The following is a 14,061-nucleotide window of genomic DNA, read 5'->3' as shown; positions in this document are numbered from 1 at the left end:
GATACACAAAAGATTTATTCACATTTAAATGCTGGAGTGCTCTAACGATAGTCACTTTTTCCTGCCAAATATAAAGAAATCACACTATCGCGCTTGAATTCCATCACGAATAACTTTTTCTAGAAAATTCTAACCAAACTGTTTTTGTATGCTTGTAAACAATATAATGAGCTAGGACTGGAAAAATTTTAAAAGCTGACGGACGAGTGGCTTAAAAATGAAAGCAGTCTGAAGTTGTTTGCAGTTTTTTTCATCTCACCCTCTATGCGCAAGTGTCATCTTTGGAGTTAACTGGCTCTTGCTCTTCGTAGTTTGTGAAAAAAAAAAGTTGTTATTCTTTAATCCTGACGAAGACTTATTATTATCATGTTGGATGCTATTATTAGAAACATTTTTGGAGGTGAATATGTAACTGATAGCTGATATAGAAAATACATAATTTTTGTAACACTGGTAGCAATTGTAAATCTTTTTTATTACATACAGCGCACTAAAAGAGATTTCCTGCAAAGATTGTATGTGTTACAATTTTTTTATCAGAATATTATTAATTGTGCAACTTTAATGGTGTAGAAGACATGGTTATTTGTTTTATATTGATTTTTTGTACATAGTTAGGTCAATTTCACAAACCCGAAATCCTCGTAAGTGGACATATATGCCATACCAGTTGTTTGGACAGTTCACCTCTCTCAGATTCAACGACTTGTCGCGCTCTTTGATAGCTAGCCAATTTTTTTTGACTTTTCCAGATGTCGCACTTGATCTTTCTGAACACGATATTTCTCTTCGAAATATTCGGTTTCCTTCATATTGGGAGATCATGTTTTTTCGTGGTCCTTCGCATTTCTTAACATCTATTCACTTTTTTCCATTTCGATTTTCATCTGAAAACGCAGTTCGATTACTTGTTCCTGAGGAGATTGTAAATTGTTTCCATAGGCTTGCATTTACGTGTGCTACACATCTTCCAGCTTCTTCTATATACCTATTCATTTTAAATTGAATATATTATTTAATTTATATCTTTTGGATGGGACTCTTTGTCCTCTTTTCAAAGTTGGTGTTTAATTTGGTACGTTTGTTGCTTTCTTTTAGTTTTTTTAATTTTTTGTTTTTTATATTATTAATCTAATCTATTAATCTAAAAATTTAAAATGTCTCAACGTCTATCAGTAATATCTTTAAATTCAAAGGATTCAAATGATACAACTTCCCAAACTTCTTCATATATTGTTAGCTCACTTCATTAATTATTATGTTTACTATATATTTTCTACTAAAGATATTACGGATTTCGGGAATTTAAGAATCAATTTCACATTAACTCTTGTTATATAACTGTCAACGATCTACTTTACTAGCTTACAATATTTTGAAATATTGTATCGAACGTGTATACACTTATTTCTTCAAAATATAACCTAACATTGGTTTAACAAGGACATTATTATTTTTTGTAAAGGATGATTTTTTAGTTATTATCTTTTTAGCAACACTGGTTTAAACAATTCATGCATGATTCACTGTCAAACATCTTCAGTTGGGTCTAAATTTAGCCGTGAATCGTCTTCCAACCAAACATCACTTGCAAATCATTCAAATGCGTGCTGTTCTGTTAAGAAATGTCATCGCTCTCACTTTGTGTTCATTTTAGGCTTATTTGGTACGGAAATAAGCACAATTGCAGAATTTGGAGCTAAGATCAGCCAGAAGCATTGCAAAAGCTTCCAATGAATCAAAAAAAAAAAAAAAAAAAAAAAAACAAGTAAAAAACATTAAGTTCGGCCGGGCCGGGCTACATTTTTTCACGGATTTCCCTGAAAATTGGAATTTGTAGGTCATAATGGGTTCTAGCTGCTTTGGCGAAGCATTGCATGTGTATGTCCACAATTTGGTATAGCCCCCATATAACGATACCTCCCGATATTCGGCATTTTAATGATTTTTGCCACCTTACCTTAGGGTAAGGTGGCAAAAATCATTAAAATGCCTTACCTTAGGGTAAGGTGGCAAAAATCATTAAAATGCCGAATATCGGGAGGTACCGTTATATGGGGACTATATTAAAACGTGGACCTATACATACAATGTTTCGCCACACGAACTACCCATTATGACCCACAAATACCAATTTTTAGATAAATCAGTGAAAAAATGTGGCAAAAAGCCATCAAAATACCGAATATCAGGAGGTACCGTTATATGGGAGCTATACCAAATCATAGACCCATACATGCAATATTTCGCTACCGGAGCTGGAACCCATTATGACCAACAAATACCAATTTTTGGACAAATCCGTGAAAAAATGTGGCAAAGTCATCAAATAACCGAACATCGGGAGGTACCGTCATATGGGGGCTATACCAAATCATGGACCCATACATGCAATGTTTCGCCACCGGAGCTGGAACCCATTATGGCCTTTAAATACAAATTTTCAGACATTTACGTGAAAAAATGTGGCATAAATCATCAAAGTACCGAATATTGGGAGGTACCGTTATATTGGGACTATACCAGACCGATATATATCATTTTCAATACCAACCATCCTAGATAAAATACAAATTGCTCTGCTAAATTTTGGCGCTCTACGTCAACTAATGTGGGCTGTATCGTGATTTCAACAGACAGACGGGCATCGTTAAATCGACTTAGAATAAGATGAGATCCAACATTTTTTGCCCAAAATGTAAGTGGCTTGACTTGGGTAACATGTGGCTTCATGTCACACAGCACAACAATCGCGTAGCAATGCCCTTATTGAGAGGCGAGTTCGGTGAACATTTTATTTAATGTTCTAGAACGTTCTCAATTGGTGCGATATGTCGTCTTTAGACTATTTTTTGTGAGCTTTGTTAAAGCTCATGTCTTATACATCTGATCTCGTTTCAGCTGACCCATTGGAAGACAACATTTGAACTTTTATTCGTGAGATACCTTCCAAAATGTGGGAAAGAGTATGTAAAATTCGACTAAGCTTCTTTGAAATCAATGTTTCTTTAAACCTACCAAAAAAACTTATCTGCAGATTTAGTTGGGGTCAAGGAATAACAACCTTTTTCCAGTAACATTGCTTTTTTTAAATAATTCGATTTGTAATATGTTTTTGCTGGGTATGGTCCATATAAAAATCATTGAAGTTGTATTGCTCAAATGATTTTTAACCGATGCATTAACAGTGAAACATAAGCTGTGCCTGGTGTACCGAATATCACAAGGTAGCCAAGACCACTTGCAGGAAGAGCCAAGCAGCCATATAATGTTCCCTTTTAAATATAAAAATAGATAAGAACAATTGTTGGGCTACGAATAGATTAAGTTTATTGAAGATTAGCTACTTCTTAACCTTATTTTAAAAATAGGCGAAGGGAGCTAAATTAATAAAATAAATTAAAAAAAAAAAACTAAAAGAAAGCAATAAACGTACCAAATTAAACACCAACTTTAAAAAGAGGACCATTCTAAAGATATACATTAAAAATATATTCAATTTAAAATGAATAGGTATATAGAAGAAGCGGAAGATGTGTAGCACACGTAAATGCAAGCCTATGAAAACAATTTACAATCTCCTCAGGAACAAAGTAATCGAACTGCGTTCTCAGATGTGAAAAAGTGAATAGATGTTGAGAAATGCGAAGGACCACGAAAAAACATGATCTCCCAATATGAAGGAAGCCGAATATTTCGAAGAGAAATATCGTGTGCAGAAAAATCAAGTGCGACATCTGGAAAAGTCAAAGAAAAATGGTTAGCTATCAAAGAGCGCGACAAGTCGTTGGATCTGAGAGAGGTGAACTGTCCAAACAACTGGTATGGCATATATGTCCACTTACGAGGATTTTGGGTTTGTGAAATTGACCTAACTATGTACAAAAAATCAATATAAAATAGATAACCATGTCTTCTACACCATTAAATTTGCACAATTAATAATATTCTGTTAAAAAATTTAACTAATACAATCTTTGAGAGCGATGACATTTCGTAACAGAGCAGCACGCATTTGAATGATTTGCAAGTGATGTTTGATTGGAAGACGATTCACGGCTAAATTTAGACCCAACTGATGATGATGTTTGACAGTGAATCATGCATGAGTTGTTTACACTAAAAAATCATCCTTTACAAAAAATAATAATGTCCTTGTTAAACTAATGTTAGGTTATATTTTGAAGAACTAAGTGTATATATGTTGTAAGCTAGTAAAGTAGTTCGTTGGCATATATATAATATGAGTTAATGTGAAATTGATTCTTAAATTACCGAAATCCGTAATATCTTTAAATTCAAAGGATTCAAATGATACAACGCCCCCAAACTTCTTCATATATTGTTAGCTCACTTTATTAATTATTATGTTTAATATATATTTTCTACTTAAACGGCTGGTTCTACATTATCCAACGAAAAAATTATGACATCGGCTTACCATTATTGCTATCCATATTTATTATTCAACCATCAACTCTATTGTATTTTCTTTTAACCAAAAATATACCATAATTTATTTTTTATTTTTAGATATATTTTTCACATCCTCACGTGCATTCTAAGTTACGAAATGGTAATACAAAAGGAGGCCGTGGAAGTTCAAGGTCTTCAACTTCCACAGAGAAGAATGGAGGAGGTTCTTCAGTTTCATCCGGAAATGGAGGATCTACACCTAGCACGTCCCCAACAGGATTCTTACCTCCTCGCGCAGAGAAACGTAAATCAAAAGATGAGTCAGTGTCACCACTCAATACCGATAATGAAACCCAGGCAACACCCATGGTAAATGCTAGTGGTATTCCCATTTCAGTATGTGGGTCAGGGTTAACAAATCAACCACAAAGCTTAATAAACCCTGTGACTGGTCTTAATGTCCAGATAAATACAAAAAAGTGCAAGAACACAACACCATGTGCTATATCCCCAATTCTTCTGGAATGTCCAGAGCAAGATTGTAGCAAAAAGTATAAGCATGCCAATGGTTTACGTTATCATCAGTCGCATGCGCATGGCACTATATCTATGCTTGACGACGACTCTATTGCAGATATGGATGACTCTAACATAACCCCTATACACAGCCCTATTTGCTTGGCACCAACTGCTAACGAATCTGAAGTATTGGAAAATGTATCGGCGTTAATTGACCCACAATCATCCACTTTAAAAAAGCCAGATCCTGCAAAGTTGTCACATACGAAATCAATTGGGCTAGATACTGGGTCGTTGCCATCGGTTGCTTCGGAGAATGCCATAGAAAACAATAATGATATATCTACCCTAAGTGGTAGTGATACACCACATACCGAACCGGTTTCATCTGAATCTCCCAAAAACGCAAATGGCTCAAACAATCCTTCTGAATTAACATCTCCTGGGCAACAACCAAATGACTCAGACAACGATATTGATATTGGTATGATTTCTAAAGTAGAGAAGTCTTCTGAGTCTGCATCTAAGCACAACCTAAATGGTAAGTATTATACCATAAGTGTAAAACCATATCGTTGACTAATAATGTAAAGACAAATTATACAATAGCCCATTGTTGTGACAAAAACGGTTAAAACAAAGTGCCTCAGAGAACTGATTAATTAATTGGAATTGATAGAAAACATATCTATTATCTGAATTTTGGTATTGATAAGTCAACTATTTAAACTTTAAACGTACAATAAGATTGTCTTCAAATTGTAAAAAATGTCCTAATAACAAGTCGAAAAAGGTTCAAACAACTGACTAGTTTACGATGTTTTTGATTTAGATTCTATATGTTTGAAGCTTATACTTATTCTGCAAAGTATTTAGAAAATAATTATTATCTAGAAACCTAATAACTCTACATAAAGAAGTCGCTCACGTACATTGCCTATCGAACCAAACACAGTGAACTTGTATCATCGACTTTGGCGGAAGTCATAACAAAATTTTGTTCCTATATTGTCGATAATAAAAACAAGTACAAACACGTTAAGTTCGGGAACGGGAGCTATAGGAAAACGTGCACCTATGTAGTCAATTGTTTCCTACAGTGGTTGGTATTATCGCAACTTCGTAGTGAATCTGATAATTTCAATTTTACTACTCCATATTTTCTTAGCAAAAGCGAATTAGATGAATCGACATGTGCCACTGATTACCACCGGATTACATTTTTGTTGTAAAACACTCGGTTTGATTCACACGTAAATGTGTATGATCTACGAACTAAATTGATGAACGAAAACAACAACCAAATGAATAGAAAGTAAATGAATAATACTGAATGATATAATATAATACTGATAATACTGAGTGGGCCCCCTCCCCCCTCTCTTGCGCCACTCAGCATCCCCATTCTGAACCATTTTTATATCATTTCAACTCATGATAACTGACGTGTGAATCAATGTGGCTTCGTTTTGCGTTGTTCCTGTTGTCTTCGCTTATTTACTCATACGCATTTAAAACAAAGGCGACGACGACAAAGTGTGTTTATATACTAAAATGAGTTGATTACCTAACACTGTATGGAGAGCACTACTATTTGTGATGTCCTCTCAATTGAGTGCTGATTACATTCTACCGCAAAAAATGCTGTGGTGCTGTGTATGACTGTCTGTTTTTTAGCGTTCACTGGTATCTATTGCGGACATCAACAATCAAATTTGAAACACTTCCGTTGAAAAATATGGCTTAAATTTTAATATTGAATACCTTGAGGTACCGTGAAATGAGGACTATAAGAAAGCTTGAATCTATATAGACAATGTCAGCCACAGGAAATGGAATCTATTACGATATCTAAATAGGGAATATGAAGCAATTTTCTTAGAAAATGTGGCTTAAATCGACCGAATGCCGAATATCGGGAGGTACCTTTTTTTTGTCTATACGAAAATCTTGACCTACCTTCGTTGTATTTGGTTCTTGACATAATAAGCCAACAAGTAATTGTACCTAAATTCGTGCACTTTTACCAACTCCTTCTATTGATGGTCATCTTTTGTATAAACTCGCGACATAGTGCGTCACAAACAAACATGTTGAGATTCAAATTTAATTCTTTTTCTTTATTTGTACTAATTCGATTAAAAAATGGTAACACTGTTACATATGCCCGACAATACCCACCCAAAAGAGGTGTAGTGTAGGTTATCGGTCCCATGCACATGATGCGTCGCGACGGGCAACCAGTATTATTTAAATCTATGCAACCAGTATTATTTAAATCTGGATCTGCCAAAGGAAGGCTAAGAGAGGAGTCTTTAATGCGCTGTAGGCGTACTCGCTTTTTACAGCATTGTCACAATTGAAATGGACTGACTGACGGTCGTTTATCGAGTGACAGAAAGCCTATATATTTCTCCATCAATCCGAGAAGTAGGAACACGAAAACTATGAAGACTACTTGTGGGTTTAAACAACCGAACCGCGAGGAACAGTGTGGGTATATTATTACATACGGTACACCTTACTTTGAAAGTTCATGGCATGGTGAGGTTTTGCTAAGCACCATATGCAATAATTACATTTTACAATAACTCTTCAAGGCATGTTTACATTCATGGCTCGGAAATCCCTACATCTATACAGAAGATGCTTGCGATCACACAAGCTACATTTGAGTGAGATAAATCTTAATGAATGGATTCGGACCTATTAGTTTTGGTCGAAACCGCCGACGACTTAGAAGTGGAAACTGGAGTCGCAAATGAATCTAAAAATCCGGACTCGGTTCGCGAGTTCTCAATTTTGGGGTTAGGAACCGAAGCCGCAGATGAACCCACAGACAGAAAATCGAACTCGGTTTTAATCGGTTTGTCATCAGAGGCGAGGGCCGCAGATAAATCGAATTTATTGGATTCGTACCCAGGTTCGGATTCTTTAAACGTCCTAATAATTTTCACGAGGTCTGTTTTCAAGACAGCTGACGACAATGTATTTGTCGTCCAGTTTGAGATCTTGATATATTTCAGTAACCTCATCGACATTCAGCACTTCGTCTTTGGTTTAAACTTTCTAGGTACTACTAGACAACGACCTTGGTCCAGCTTCAGTTTAGACGTCCGAGACTCGAACGTGACCGTTCGTGCCCGGATAAACATTTTCGATACAGCCTAATTTCCACGACTTTGGAGGAGGTTGATCATGACGAACAACAACTACAATTTTCTATCGCTAACTCGCGCTCTGAAAATTTCCATTTATATCTCATGTGTAAATGTTTGATATATTTCTCCTTCTCACATCGAATTAAACTGGTGGGCGAGGGCTTGAATTTTCCCAAACCGATTAACTAATCTTTATGGTTGGTCTGTGAGAAGAAGAGCCGCAAATAAATGTACAGTGTCCAAGCCTTAACGCGACTATTTCGACCTGTCCGATATGGTACAAAGAGGACGAGAATTCAAGCACGCCTCTATCCCAGCCAAAGTTGTTGACGGTCGCATGTTTAATATTTCAATTGCGAAAAATTCAAATTTATAAAAAAGATTGTAATTTGACACCCGACTTTTACTAAAAATATTAATCAGTGCCATAACTAATAATTTATTAATTGTTAAGTTGAATGACAATATAATGGAAAAAGTTAGTATCTCATAAGGAGTTTAAGAAACCTTAAAGTCTACATGTTTTTAATCTATTTTTAAATTATTTAATTTATGTTTTTACTTGAAGTAAAAATTAATTTTTTTAATAAAATTGTCTGACATTTACACGTATTTTTTTCGTACAATGCTTATTCTCGTGAAAAATTGTAAATCCTTGTGCGTTCAATGCAACTTTATCGCTCGCGATAAATTAAAAAAAATAAAACAATTGAAGTGTCGCCGTGAATAGTTGTGAGAAAGAGCATATTTTTATCGTTCTCCGCACCCTGGTTTTGTTATGAGTTATTGTGCATTCGCTTATTATTGTTGGTGTAGTCACTTGATTTTATTTTCTCTTTAACTATTTACCTAACTCGAATTGAAAAATATGAAAACTACAAATCTCTCACTTTTTGTGAATTAAATAAATTCGATTTGTTGATATGGGTGAGTGTCGTTCTTTTGCAAGCGTGCAGATGTTTACTTTTCACTCACTCAGATAGTTAACAGATTTACAATAACAATTTTATTATCTCCTCCTCCACATCATGTTGATCGATATATTAAAGTGTTACTCCCAAACAATCGTAAGCAAAACAAAAGAGCTCATTGCATTCGAAATAGAGATTACTACACTTTGTTAAATAAATTTAAACAAAAAAAAGTAAAAATTTATAAAACAATTAATTATTTAAATCATTAAGCTATTTGTTAATTAGTCAGTGAACGAAACATAGTTGTTTATTCAACAATTTATTAACAAGTAAAAACGGTTTAAGCGCGGTCGAGAAGTCAATTGTCTAACAGTCTGTTTATGTACGTCGAAACAAAGTAAATACGAAAGAAATCGTCATCCTACGTGTTTAAAATTTAATTTTTTTGTAATGAAATTGAACGTTTGTTTTAGTTTGTTTGTCCTTTTTGTTGGCATAAAATACACACGATTTTTTGTTCTTTTCACAGTTTGTCACATACAAAATATAATTTATCGCTATAACCACACACTCGCCACAAGTTAACCCCACGTTTTTTGCAAGTACTCAAAATGCACAATTTGTTCAGTATGACAAAATTTATTAATCAATCTTTCATACATCTTACTAACCCTGAGGTAAAATTGATGATGTAGTGTATTTCATAAATCGGAGGAATATCTTGATCGCTGTGGTTCAGGCAACCAAGCTCAATGAAAAATATATAATACAACTTTGCAATGGTTACATACCAGAAGTGAAGGTGGGGGATTAGCGTTCCTGTTACAGCACTTTTCAATACATACCTACATCGCTTGAGCTAGACTCTAGTGATCCATACCAAATTTCCCAGCAGAGGCAGCGGGACTAGCGAAGGAGCGTGATGAGCTCCGGCATACCAACCCTACTGATCTCAGAGTCAGTGAACTGACATTAGAAGTATACAGATTGGTACAGGAGCATAAGCAGTCATTTTTAAGACGTAACGGTGACTGATCCGAAGAGGTGTACTGGCCATTTTAATCGCCAGTTTGTCGAGCAACCCGAGAGTGACAGTGTGAAGCGAATAATATCTCTTCCCGCCTAGGAGATACCACCTCAATATACAATGGATTATGTTGTGAATGTCATCCAAAGCGTTGTTCGAGCACGTCGAGAGTACTTCCCTCCGGCAGTGTTTGAAACATTGTATAGTTAATTATATGTGTGGACGCCAGTTCCGGAACAAGAAGTCCAAGCCTCGTAGAGTGAAACAGGGAGTTCCCCTAGGTGGGATGATATCTCCGGAACTGTTTAAACTCTGCCTTTCCGGAATTCCGCGCCCCAGACGGCATCGAGGTCGTAACTCATGCGGATGACTCTACGATCGCGGTGTCGGGTCAGGGTGAATACCTATTTTGCGGAGCTTGCCCCCTTCTTCCATGCGAGGAATATGAAAATATGTGCCATCAAATCAACGGTCACACTTTTTACCACATGAACTGTGGATATGATAACACGGCTGAATATACAGGTTGAGGGGAACATAATTCCGACCACTAACAACCCCAAAATCCTTGGTTAGCTATGCGGCACCAGTATGTCTGCGAATACGGGTGCAACGCAATAAAAAAGTATTCTGACCAGCCAGAATGACGCCCTGAGAACTGCAACAGATAGCCTCCCCATGACTCTTTCGCCCACATAATTATATGCATTCGTTGAAGTACCTGCCTAGGCGTTATTGTGGGAGACGTCCTATTCATTATATAGTGGACAGAACAGAACATAATTCCGACCACTAACAACCCCAAAATCCTTGGTTAGCTATGCGGCACCAGTATGTCTGCGAATACGGGTGCAACGCAATAAAAAAGTATTCTGACCAGCCAGAATGACGCCCTGAGAACTGCAACAGATAGCCTACCCATGACTCTTTCGCCCACATAATTATATGCATTCGTTGCAGTACCTGCTTAGGCGTTATTGTGGGAGACGTCCTATTCATTATATAGTGGACAGAACAGCCCCACCCAGGCGTGGCAGGAAGGACCTACATGATCTAGAGTGAGAGGTCCAATGATACAAGAGCGCCTTTCGATCAGGAAAACTATCAAGCGGGGCTGAATAGCATTCATGCCTATGCAGCCGCTGATGTAGTTAACCATTACAGTATGAATGCCATCCTCGGAGTTCATCCCCATCCATTGCAGCTTGGGATTTTGGGATTCCTGCTCTGTCCCTTCAATTCAATTCAATTAAAAACCACTTTGTACTCCATATCTTAAGCACAGACACCAGCAGTAACATATGTACTACATTTCATACTCCATATTTTAATTCCCAATTTATATGGCTATCTGTTCACTCAATACCAAATTGAATCAAATATAGTACTAATAATTTAATATATTAAAATCCTTTACATTAATCGGTACATAGTAATCCGGATTTTAAATTCGTTTCTTACTTCATACCCATAATATACTGATAATTTTACTGTTATACCTATGCCAGTAAAATTAGTTTTTTTCTTCACTCACATATATTTACTTATTTCATTTCATTTATTTACCTTACAAAAAAATATAAATAAACCCACAGGGCCCATAACTTATATTATCTATCTACAATACCCTAACATAATACAAATGCAATGATTAATTCAAACTTAACGAATAACGTATTAAACCTAATAATTTATCTTAATAATTCACGAGAAACTCGAACCCTACACCTCGATTCACCATCACCAACTAAACAATAGTCTAGTAGAGCAGTGAAAAGGTGTAGCAGAAACGAGCTAAAAATAAGAGAGAACTATTTTATTACTCACTAAACAGAGTATAAATAGTAACTTACATTATAACACCCTACAAATAAAATTAAGAAGATAATATAGTGGCTCCCCAGCCCAACAAAAAGAAAAACCCATAATAAACCGACGCAACCACTACAAAAACAAAGCCTACATATTAAGGCGAAGGTATTCAATTACTTTAACCCTAAACAGATAATTGGTATGGGCAAAAGTACGTAAGGCCAAATGAAGCTGATTCCACAATCTCACCGCCCTAACCACAAAGGATCTCTCACCAATGGAGGACGAAAACCTTGGACACAACAACTGAGGATTTCGAGATGATCTACAAAACACAAAGTTGTCACGAAGAGGCGAGTCAAAGTTGCACATAACACTGTAATGAAATTGAAGAATACGAAGATCAACGTAGCTGCTAAATGGCAATCCCAGGAGATCATTAACGAAACAAGAAACATGATCACCACGACGCAAGCCATACACGTAACGAACAATCGAATTTACTGCCCTACGGATACGTTGCATTTGAGAAGAAGTAGTGCCGTAGGCTACATCTAGACAATAATTTACCTGCGATAACAGCAAGAATACAACCACTTTCTTCCTAACATGAAAAGGCAAATACGCGTTAAGACAATACAGCCTCCGCAGCTGAAACCTTATGCGACAAAGCAAGGTATCAATGTGTCTCTTAAAGTCCAACTACCGATCAATTATAATACCAAGACATTTCATTTCATCAACAATTTCCACTTACACAGAACCCACAGAAATATTAAGAGAACCACCATTACCATGATCATTGAACAGCATAGCTTTAGTTTTATTCCAATTAATCATAAGGCCATTTAGCAAAATCCACGACGAAAGAGACAAAACAATAGAATTAACCAACCCTTCCAACCCAGCAATATCAACCTCTCTGAAGAAAACATGAATATCATCTGGATACAAAAACAGACAACACCAGTCATCAACAACTGAGTGCACAATGTCATTAATGAACATAATAAATAACAACGGTCCCAGTACATAACCTTGCGGGACTCCACATTGGACACTACAAACTTCAGACGAAACACCCAAATGAACAACAAACTGAGACCTACCTTCCAAATATGAAGCCATTAAACGACACGCAGAAGATGAAAAACCAAACTTAAACCTCAACTTGTCAAGTAAAGGAGAATCGTTGATCGAATCAAAAACCTTTGACAAGTCAAGGCCCAATAATAACCCAGCATCAGATGAATTAAATACATCTCTAATCATATCAGTAAGATATAATAAGTGTGTGGTCGTACTACATCGTCGCCGAAAACAAAACTGAGAACTACTCAATAGCCTACGATCATCAAGGAAGTCAACAATCGCTTCTTTAATAATATGCTCAACGACTATTGACATAGCAGGTAGAATGCTAATGGGACGCAGATTTGACAAATCAAATGATTCACCAGTTTTCGGCACAGGAACAACTCGTGCAACCTTCCACGCCAGAGGAAAAGTAGATGTCATAAAAATCGAGTTAACAAAATGCAGGAAATGTATGGAAATATAAGTTTAAAAAACTTTACTGGCACACCATCAACCCCCACAGCTCCCGACTTAACTTTGTTTAATGACCTTACAACATCAGAATAAAATATGCAATAAAACCGAAAAACATCATCTCCCACATAACCCTCACTATGAAGAGACTGACCACGCTCACCCGCAAAACCAGGATTCCCACTGCAAAAATAATGAATAGCAGCATTGACATCAATTGGTGGAGCTTCATTACCACTACTCAAAACACCAAACGATTTTAGAAATTTCCACAGCTGAATATTATTCATACGACCAAACAAATCATAGGTCCGTTACGATAAATTCCGAGGTACATGGTCATTTCCGAGGTACATGGTCATTTCTGGAGGTATCATTGGAACAGGATAACTCCATTGGCCAATATGCCTTCCAGGACAATTCTGCCGGTACATTATAGGTACCTACGGAAAGCTTATGAAGTCTACTATCCAATGGCATTAACAAAATTATAGGAAGGTCCGGCCAGTTCCGAGGTATATGGTGATTTCTGGAGGTATCCTTGGAACAGGATAACTCCATTGGTCAATATGTCTTCCAGAACAATTTTGCCGGCACAATATGGGTACCTTCGGAAAGCTTATGAAGTCTACTATCCATTGGCATTAAAAAAAATATAGGA

The 14,061-nt window shown here is 36.4% G+C and overlaps 1 protein-coding gene across 4 annotated transcripts in view; it reads left to right on the top strand.

Annotated features, from left to right (window-relative positions):
• Positions 1-14,061, top strand: part of LOC101893228 (mucin-2) — a 345,912-nt gene that overhangs the window by 144,412 nt on the left and 187,439 nt on the right. For all 4 annotated transcript variants that reach the window (XM_059127347.1, XM_059127350.1, XM_059127346.1 and 1 more), the window contains one exon: positions 4,534-5,476. In XM_059127347.1, the coding sequence (XP_058983330.1) occupies positions 4,534-5,476 (943 nt within the window). The remainder of the gene's footprint in view (positions 1-4,533; positions 5,477-14,061) is intronic.

Source organism: Musca domestica, unplaced genomic scaffold (assembly GCF_030504385.1).
Source record: "Musca domestica strain aabys unplaced genomic scaffold, Musca_domestica.polishedcontigs.V.1.1 10, whole genome shotgun sequence".
In the NCBI taxonomy this organism is placed as follows: domain Eukaryota; kingdom Metazoa; phylum Arthropoda; class Insecta; order Diptera; family Muscidae; genus Musca; species Musca domestica.
The sequence above is the reverse complement of the archived record's forward strand: the minus strand, read 5'-3'. Positions and strand labels throughout refer to the sequence as shown.